This window comes from Leptonychotes weddellii, chromosome 13, assembly GCF_054177405.1.
Source record: "Leptonychotes weddellii isolate Sample4059 chromosome 13, ASM5417740v2, whole genome shotgun sequence".
NCBI classification, from domain to species: domain Eukaryota; kingdom Metazoa; phylum Chordata; class Mammalia; order Carnivora; family Phocidae; genus Leptonychotes; species Leptonychotes weddellii.
The window spans coordinates 60,233,320-60,243,034 of record NC_138381.1 but is presented as its reverse complement, the minus strand read 5'-3'; the positions used below and the strand labels follow the sequence as shown (position 1 = coordinate 60,243,034).

Genomic DNA, 9,715 nt, shown 5'->3' with positions numbered 1-9,715 from the left:
TTAGGAAGGGCCTGCTGATTTGATTTTATCTGTCTTTTAAGATTGATCTATCATCATATCCCATTCCAGCTAGACTTCCTCTCCTCTTCTTCCTCTTCCATTACTGATGCTACAGCATCTAATTACCTCATCACCCCTTAATTTATTTATGAAAAGGCTGAGGTTAAAGAAAAGAATGAAACTCCTGGGTCCTTTGGGGACCTTCTGTAAAAGCTTTCTTTTCCCCATTCCCTCCCTTATGCCTGATACAACCTCCTTTTCTGTTTCTGGCAAGTTGGAATTGCTCTTACTTACAAATTTAAATAAATAATCTTCCCTCCCAGGGCTGAGTGGAGGCCAGCCGTGTGGGTTAAGCCTAGCCTGCGGACTCCCGGTGGATCAATCAATCAACAAGAATTCATTGATCCCACAGGAAGCAGCTTTCAAAACCAGCACATAGCTCCTGGATGTCCTGGCTTCCTCTTCACAAGACACTTGGGGGAAGAGGAGTCTTTTGAAATTTTTAATTTTATTATTACACACGTAATACATGGATAACATACATCTTTTTAAAAAATTCAAGACACAGATACGTAGAGTAACAAGTGAAAAGTCTTTCTCCCTCTTTCCTTGCATCCCATTAAGAGCTTGAGGCTGTATGCTTTTATTCAGACCTTTAAACAATGCACTTTCATACAAGTACACCTATATAAACAACTCATTTAAAAGTAAAATAAATGGGATCACAACATAGGTGCAGTTTATTCTTTTTTAAACAGTATGTCCTGGACATTATTCCAGTCAGACCACACAGATCGACGTTTTAATGGTTGCAATAGTATTTCACAGCATAGAGGTACCATTATTTATCCATTTCCCTACTGATGGGCATTAACATAGCTTCAAATTTTTCAGTATTACAAGCTATGTTGCAAGCACTGATTCTCTGGCAATTATTCAATCAATCACCCATTTACTGCAGGCTCACCACGTGCTACGCACTGTACTCGGGGTTGGGGATAAACAAAACAGACACCTAAATATAGTTTTGACTGATTGAAAGGGGGCATTTTTTTTTTTTTTCCCAAGTGGGCCAGATAGGCCTTCTGAAGATTAGTCTCTATTCAGTCCACGAGGCCGAGGAGTCCGCCGGGGTCTCTCCCTGGCTGTGAAAAGCGGGCCTCAGGGCCCGTCGCTGCTGGCGAGGAAGAGGAGTAGATGGCTTGAGTGCGCTTTTCGCTCACGCCCTGGGTCGAAGGGCTGCGGGCCTAGGCGGCAGTAACAAGAAGACACTCCTCCCGCACCACGGGCCTGACGTCGGGCGCGGAACAGTGCGTGGGCGCAGGTCCGGCGAGGCGGGGCCGAGCGGCGCGCGACCCTCCGCGCGCTCGGGGAGGCACAGACCCGGGCGGCCTCTCTGGCCCCCACTCCCGCGGGCTCTATGACACCGCGCTGGCTCGCGGGACGGGGCGGGGTTGGTTGAGGGGGAGGAGACCACTCCAAACTGTACATCTCGCGGAGAGCCTCGAGCGGAACTCTCTCGCGAGAAGTAGGAAGTACCGCGCTTGCGCGTTGCAGTAGCGCCTGGTGGCCTTGTCAGGTACCCCTGCGGTTGTGTGAGGGGAAGTAGTCTGTGCGGAGGCTACTGCGCTCACCTCTTAACGCCGCGTGACTCGCCACCATGAGCAGCACCTTAGCCAAGATTGCGGAGATCGAAGCCGAGGTAATAGGCACAGCTGGCGCTTCACTCTCCCTCGGAGTGTTCCTTTTTAGGTAGCGTTGCTCTTGCCTATACTCCTTTTAGCCGCGTCAGGGCCGGCCCAGCGTTCTCCGACTCCCCTCATCCGGGCCCCGAGTCCCCCGACTCCGCTTAGTTCCGGCCCGGGTCCCCCGACTCCCCTCTTCCCGGTCCTGCGTTCCCCGACTCCCTTCAGCCTCTGCTGGAGCCCCTCGACTCCCCTCAGCCGGGGCCCGCGTTCCACACCCCTGCTCCTTGGTCGGTACCCCGTTCCGTGTTCGGCTCCTGTGCGAACATCGATCCTCTCAGTCTTCCTTTTCTGTGAGCAACACAGTCCTCTCCGCCCGGCTGCTCCAGCCCTGATCCGCTCACGCACTTCAGTATCTTTCATCATCTCCCAAAACCCATCCTCCTCTCCCCAGTCTCTACTTTGAAGACCACGTTTCCCAGAGTATTGGTCCCAGGAATGGATGTGGGATAATATCTGCAGTAGCTATTGATTCCACCTGAATTACTGTGTGATTCTATTGTCTGAAGTGCTCAGAGCTCTTTAAAATCCGGAGAGTGGTGACCTTATATCAGATGGTGCATACCAGGTTCAAGCAGTAGAAAAGGACTCCGCAGCTGAGTTTTAGTCTGTGGGTGCCAATTGCAGTGACCTTGGTCATGTCTCTTCTCTTTGGGCCTCAGTTGTTTGCTCTGTAATGAGGGGAATGGGCTGGGTAATAAAGAGAATGACTTTTCACTCTTTTTTAAGTCTGACTAAAATGGACATATTGACATCAGGTAGGATCTAGAAGAAAATCATTCCCAGTTGGCGGACCGTTCATTCTGGATATTTTACCTTGTAGGAACTGCTTCTGATTTATGGCTGTGATTCCTCTCTTACAGATGGCTCGGACTCAAAAGAACAAGGCCACAGCACACCACTTAGGGCTGCTTAAGGCTCGCCTTGCTAAGCTTCGTAGAGAGCTCATTACCCCAAAAGGTGGTGGTGGTGGTGGGCCAGGAGAAGGTTTGTGTTTTTCTTCAATATTGGTTTTTTTTTTTTTTTTGGTGTAATTTCTGTCAAAATAATATAGGTATATGGTTTAAAAGTAATTTTAAAATTTCTATGATAGTAGGTTTGTATTTTCTAATCTTTAATTCATGAATTGTGTTCTGGTTTCAAAGGCAAATGAATGTTGTCTAAGTGATAAACTAGAGTTTTATGTATATCCTGTGTTTTTTTAAGTTTATTTTTTAAAATAATCTCTACACCCAACATGTGTCCCGAACTCAAGATCTTGAGATCAAGAGTTGCATCCTCTTCCAACTGAGCCAGCCAGGCACCCCTGTGTATATCCTAATATTGATCCAAAATAGGTTTTCATTGGCTTACAGGAATATGTAAATACATACATCAACAAGGTAAAAAATAAGTAAGGAAATTGATGCAAAGGGAAGTGAAGGTATGAAGAATAATTTGAACCCAAGAGAGATAAGGTTAGGACCAAAAATAATGTCATAAAGTCTATACTTCCTAGAGGAGGGCCACGAATTTGGCTTTGAAGTTGTTTGCAGCCATAAAAAAAAAAGAAAGAAAGAAATCCAGTCAGTCACATAGTTCCTAGAGTTTGTAAGACAAAAAAGAGACCCATTTTTATTTTATTTTATTTTTTAAAAACTTATTTTTTTACTTTAAATTGGTTTTTAATTCTAGTAACATTAACAAACTTATATTAGTTTCAGGTGTACAATATGGTGATTCAGCAATGCTTACTCCGTGCTCATCACAATACATGGGCTCTTAATCCCCTTCACCTTTTTCACCCATCCCCCCCCTCCTTCTAGTGGCCATCTGTTCTCTATGTTTAAGAGTCTCATTTTTTGTTTCTCTCTTTTTGCTTTTGTTTCTTATATTCCACATATGAAGAAACCCATTTTTATTTTTATTTTATTTTATTTTTTTTTAAGATTTTATTTATTTATTTGAGACAGAATGAGAGACAGAGAGCATGAGAGGGAGGAGGGTCAGAGGGAAAAGCAGACTCCCCGCCGAGCAGGGGGAGCCCGATGCGGGACTCGATCCCGGGACTCCAGGATCATGACCTGAGCCGAAGGCAGTCGCTCAACCAACTGAGCCACCCAGGCGCCCCAAGAAACCATTTTTAAAAGATTTTATTTATTTGAGAGAAAGAGAGCACACACACACATACACACACAAACACACAAATGGGGGCGGGGGGAGGGGGCAAGGATAAGCAGACTGTGCTGAGCGCAGAGCTCAGTGTTGGGCTTGATCTCTTAACCCTGAGATCATGACCTGAACCAAAATCAAGAGTTGGCTGGCAGCTTAACTGAGCCATCCAGGCGCCCCACCCATTTTTAGATCAATTATTATATAATCTTTGAGTGTTAAATATTATGGGTACCAGAAAGGTGTATAATAGTGTAAGTGGTAGAGGAATAAAGTTTCTAAATAAATATTCCATTAAACAATGTTAGGGGCGCCTGGGTGGTTTAGTCAGTTAAGCATCTGCCTTCGGCTCCCTGCTTGGCGTGGAGTCTGCTTCTCCCTCTCCTCCTCCCCCCTGCTTGTGCTCTCTCTCTGTCTCAAATAAATAGATAAAATCTAAAAATAAATAAACAATGTTAATTGCTATTTTGTTTGCTTAAGTTCTGGAGAGAAAGTTGGAGAAGTTGGGGAAATATGTCCTAGATAGATAGGCTACCAGAATGTGAAAGGAATTTCATGAATCTCAACACTTTAAGAGATAACTTTCCTCTTCTTTTTGATATTTATTGATGTTTTAGGTTTTGATGTGGCCAAGACAGGTGATGCTCGAATTGGGTTTGTGGGTTTTCCATCAGTGGGGAAGTCAACACTGCTTAGTAACCTGGCAGGGGTATATTCTGAGGTGGCAGCCTATGAGTTCACTACTCTGACCACTGTGCCTGGTGTCATCAGATACAAAGGTGCCAAGATCCAGGTGAGTCAGGCCGGTAGGCCACAGATGGGAAGAAATCCATTCTTTCATTCATTTAAGAAGCTCTCTGTATGTTAGACCTGATCTTTGATCTACTAGGCCCTTCCTGTCTAGCAAGGAAGATAGAACAGTACATAACACAGTGGGATAGTGTTTGTGGAAACACAGAGAAAGAAGGGACTACTTTTTCACCTGAGGATATTGGGGGAAGGTCTGGTAAGACTAAAAAAGCTTCATGTAGAAAATGACAATGCAGGTGGGTCTTGAAGTTCAGGTAGAATTTCATCAGCCAGAGAAGGTGAAGGGCAATTTCATGCAGCCATAATGGTAAATAGCTTGCTGTGGTGCAAGCTGAGGCGTGGGGCAGGAGTGGTAGAAACTGAATCTGGAAAAGTAGGTTGGGACTGAATTATGAATGGCCTTGTGTGCCTGCTAAGGAAGTTGATTTTTATCTTATATGTAGCTAGGAACCATCAGAAACTTTTTAATAAAGAAATAACGTAAGATCCTTTTTTTTATTTTTGTATTTTTTGGTGAGATCCTTTTTAGAAGATAATTCTTGTCTGTGAGGCCTAATGAAGTTGGTGTCCTGAGAAGTTTTTCTTAGATAGGTGATGGATTTAGGGCTGCCAAATGAAGAGTCCCTTTGGGTATGAAAGAAGGTGTATGTAAATGTAAGCTTTAATGGGTCATATTCTTATTGGCTGCACAGCTAAGAAGGCAAGATTCTGAATTCTATGACATTTGAATCTAGGCCGGAGGTTCCCAGGCTTTCTTGGCTCACAGCACCCTTAGTGTCTTAGTAGTTATTTTCTGACACCTTTTCTTGTCCCAGTAATTTTTTTTAACGTGCCCTAGGCCAAAAGAAATACGTAATGGTTCCGTTTGTTAGGTCCAAACAACTTAAATGTTTATGTCCTTACCGCCACAGTTATTTATTTACCAGTGGGATGTGTGCACTGTTGGGTATCACGTAACTTCTCAAACTTTGGAATCAGATTGGATACAACCACGTTTGTTTCCTTTTCTACATTGATTTTTGTGTGGTGCTTTTTTATTATAGCAACTGATGAAAAAGTCTAACTTCTCAAAGTTTTGGATATGACGTAATTGAAAGCAATGTACTAGGATGTAATGTTGAAATTGAGAGCTCTGTGGAGCTAGTAGTTCCTTTATTGTCTGACATATATCAAGAATTGTTTCTCTTGAAAACTTAGAATAGCCCATGGTACCCTTAAGTTCTGTGTGGTGCCCCAGAGTACCTTGGCTCGTTTTTTGGAAATTGCTGGTAAAAGCATTTGTTTTCCCTCCTGAGCTACACAGTGAGTTGTGATGTGCATTTGTGCTTCTTTATTAATCTGAAGTAGGAAGGGACCAGTGTCCTGGTGGTATTTTCAATGGCTTTTTTCCCTGCCCATGCAGAGACTGTGTTGGGACATGGACCTTTCAGGGATTCCATGTCCAAATGTATATAACAAGAATGAGGATGCTTGAGCATATCTGGACCACTGCTTGATGCCATCTGGTTTTAGAGTCTTGGTGATAATCACAGTTTTGGCAGCTCAGAGAATAACTTCTTCCCTGATGAGATGTTCTTGACACTTCTTTCAGAGCTTTTGAGTATATCAGAATAAAGAACTATTTAACCCTCTCTTTCCTTGTCTTTCCTACAAAGCATTCATTTCAGTGTCTCCTGACCTCTTAGGTTTTTTTCCCCCCTTTTTTGCGTGATGGTTTCTTTTCTGCCTGTGCACTCTCCTTCCCCCCCCGCCCCCTGACTTTCTCTAGAAACCAAGTTAAGATGTACATAACAGGATGAAAATGACTAACCTTGAATGTTTTTTATTTATTTTTATTTTATTATTATTTTTTAAAGATTTTATTTATTTATTTGACAGAGACACAGCGAGAGAGGGAACACAAGCAGGGGGAGTGGGAGAGGGAGAAGCAGGCTTCCCGCTGAGCAGAGAGCCCGATGTCAGGCTAGATGTGGGGCTCGATGTGGGGCTCTATCCCAGGACCCCGGGACCATGACCTGAGCTGAAGGCAGACGTTTAATGACTGAGCCAGGCGCCCCCCCTTGAATGTTTTTTAAATTGCTGTTTTGTGGCAGAGTACTCATTATCTGTGACATGGAGGGAGAGGTATACAGAATTAGAACCATTTAATAAGAATTATAAGGAGGGAGATTTCTGGTTTTTTGTTAGGAAGGATGATGTTTTTAACAGTAAAGGTGCCTGAAAATGGAATGGTACCTCTTGAGGTAATAAATTACTGTGTCTGGAGGTGTTTTAAGTAGTGACTGAACCACCACTTATCACATAGGCAAAGATTAGCCTGCAGAATGGATGTTCAGTTTTAAAAATTATGGGGCTTATTTTAACTTTCTAGGGTCCCTGGGATTCCTGTTGTCCTATATAAATAATTGACTTGCACATTTAACTGCTTTAACCTTTAAAGGCATTTGAGTTTTAGTTTAACGTTGAATTCTTTTTTTTTTTTTTTAAAGATTTTATTTATTTATTAGAGAGCGAGCGAGAGAGAAACAGCATGAGAGAGGAGAGGGTCAGAGGGAGAAGCAGGCTCCCTGCTGAGCCGGGAGCCCGATGTGGGACTCGATCCCAGGACCCTGGGATCATGACCTGAGCCGAAGGCAGTCGCTTAACCAACTGAGCCACCCAGGCGCCCTAACGTTGAATTCTTAAAATCCTACAGTTTCATGATTTAAAAAAATATATATGTTCTTTTCTTATCTCTTGGTTGTAATATGAAATTCAGATATGTAAAGCATAGGTTATTTTATTGAATGAAATTTAGTTGCTATGTCTACAGCCATAACACCTTGATATTGTCTGAATTTAGTTGCCACATTTAAATAGTTTGATGTAACCTTAAAAATATTTCCCTGTCAAGAAAAGTTAAATTTAGTTTTTTTTACTTTTGTAGGGGCTTCAATAAATTTCCTTGTTTTCAGTTGAGATGGTTAGAAAGCCTGTGCTCTTTTCTCTTAGTGTAATATTCTCTCTTTCAGACAGTCTTTTAAAGCCATATTCTAGGTTTAAGAGTTTTAGATTATCCAGATGGATTTTCCTTTTTGAGTTCTTGAGAACATTAGCTAGGCTCAATATACATTAAAGCCTTTTGCTGATGTAATATGTGTGTGTATGTGTATATATATATTTTTTAGCAGAAGTAATATATTTTTTAGCAGACTTGGATTTACTAAGTGTTAGAAATAGGTTGTAGAATCTTTGGGAGAGTTGAAGAAGTAGACTCTAGACTTAATTTCTAGGAACAACTGATGGATGAACTTTTTGTTTTTTCAAACGTGTTTATTGAGGTATAATTCACATACAATAAACTGCAGAAAAGTATACAGTTTGCTAAGTTTTGACATAGTTATATGCTGGTGAAAACATTACCACAATCAAGATCATGAACACACCATCCCCAAAAGTTTCTGCATGCCCCTTCCCTCCTGGTCCCCTTCATCTCCAAGCAATTACTTATCTACATTTTATCAGTACAGATTAGTTTATATTTTGAGTTTTATATAAATAAGACCATGTGTAAATATAAATGTACTTTCTTTTGGGTGGCTTCTTTCATTCAACATAATTATTTTGAGGTTCTCTTGTATCATTCATGTTGCTGCCCCTTATGTGAACATCCTACATAATCACAGAATTGTCAGGAATAGATTAACATTGATGCAGTAGTCCCTAAACTACAGATCTTATTCAAATATTACCAATTTTCCCACCAACATCCTTTTCCAAGATTTTATTGGGGATCATCCTGTGTTGCGTTTAGTTATTCTTCCTTATTCTCCTGCCATCTGTAATAGTTTCTCAGTCCTGTCCTTTAAGACCTTGACACTTAAAGAGTATTGATTAGTTATTTTGTAGAATGTCCCTTAGTTTGGGTTTGTCAGGTGTTTTCTCATAATTAGACTGAGGTATTAAGTATTTTGTCTAGAATACAATGAAATGATGGTGTGTCCTTCTCAGTGCATCTTACAGGATTCATGATGTTATATGTCTTAATTGGTGATGTTGACGTCCCATCAGTTTGGTGGTATCTGCAGGATTTCTCTACTGTAAAGCTATTATTTTTCTTTTTTAAAAAATTATTATCTTTTTTTGTAGTTAAATATCTTGGAAGAGGTATTTTGAGAAGATACAAATCCTCTCTCTCAAACTTGCCCACTCATTTTAGCATCCATCTGGATCCTCTCTGCAGCAGTTATTACTCTGCTTCTTGCCTAATGCCGAATCTTTATTTTTCTCTTTCTTACTACATGTTATTAATTAGAATTCTGCTATTTGGAAGAGCTGTTCCTTCTCTCATTTATTCAGTAATATGTATCAATGTGGGCTTGTGGATATTTATTTTATTTTATGGGTTATAATCCAGTACTACCATTATTTTGTTACTCGTTTTGTTCCAGCTTTGATAATTAGGAACTCCTTCAGGTTGGCTCCTGTGTACTTTCCATAAGCCCCCATCTTTTTATGAATACATTCTTATTTTTTTGGCATGACATGATGTTCCATGCTAATCTTAGATTTTTCCCTGCTCCAGGCCTGAAATCAACCACTTCTGAAGGAGCTCTAGTTTCTTTTATTGGAAAATGGTGTTTAGAAATCAAGATCTGGTGTGCTCATTATTTCCCATGTAGCCTTGTAAATCAATATAACTAATGTTTCCAAGTCAGGTCTGATGTATTCAACATAAATTATAAAAGGGTAGCTCAGTTGGGTGTGTTGTATTAGTCTTAGAGGATGTAACATTTATTTAGTGAAGAATAGGGAGGAACTTTGAGTAGGCTCTTTTTTTTTTTTTAAAGATTTTATTTATTTATTTTGAGAGAGAGAGAATGAGAGAGAGAAAGCACATGAGAGGGGGGAGGGTCAGAGGGAGAAGCAGACTCCCCGCCGAGCAGGGAGCCCGATGCGGGACTCGATCCCGGGACTCCAGGATCATGACCTGAGCCGAAGGCAGTGGCTTAACCAACTGAGCCACCCAG

At 41.5% G+C, this 9,715-nt stretch overlaps 1 protein-coding gene across 5 annotated transcripts in view; it reads left to right on the top strand.

The window, feature by feature from the left end:
* Positions 1 to 1,538: 1,538 nt before the first annotated feature.
* DRG1 (developmentally regulated GTP binding protein 1) overlaps positions 1,539 to 9,715 on the top strand; it is a 43,085-nt gene continuing 34,908 nt past the window's right edge. For 4 of the 5 annotated variants that reach the window (XM_081801787.1, XM_081801789.1, XM_006733491.3 and 1 more), the window contains exons 1-3: positions 1,539 to 1,702; positions 2,609 to 2,732; positions 4,514 to 4,689. In XM_081801787.1, the coding sequence (XP_081657913.1) occupies positions 1,661 to 1,702; positions 2,609 to 2,732; positions 4,514 to 4,689 (342 nt within the window). In that variant the 5' untranslated portion in view covers positions 1,539 to 1,660. Of the gene's footprint in view, positions 1,753 to 2,608; positions 2,733 to 4,513; positions 4,690 to 9,715 lie in introns of all 5 variants that reach the window. The other variant, XM_031028377.2, reaches the window with a different exon arrangement.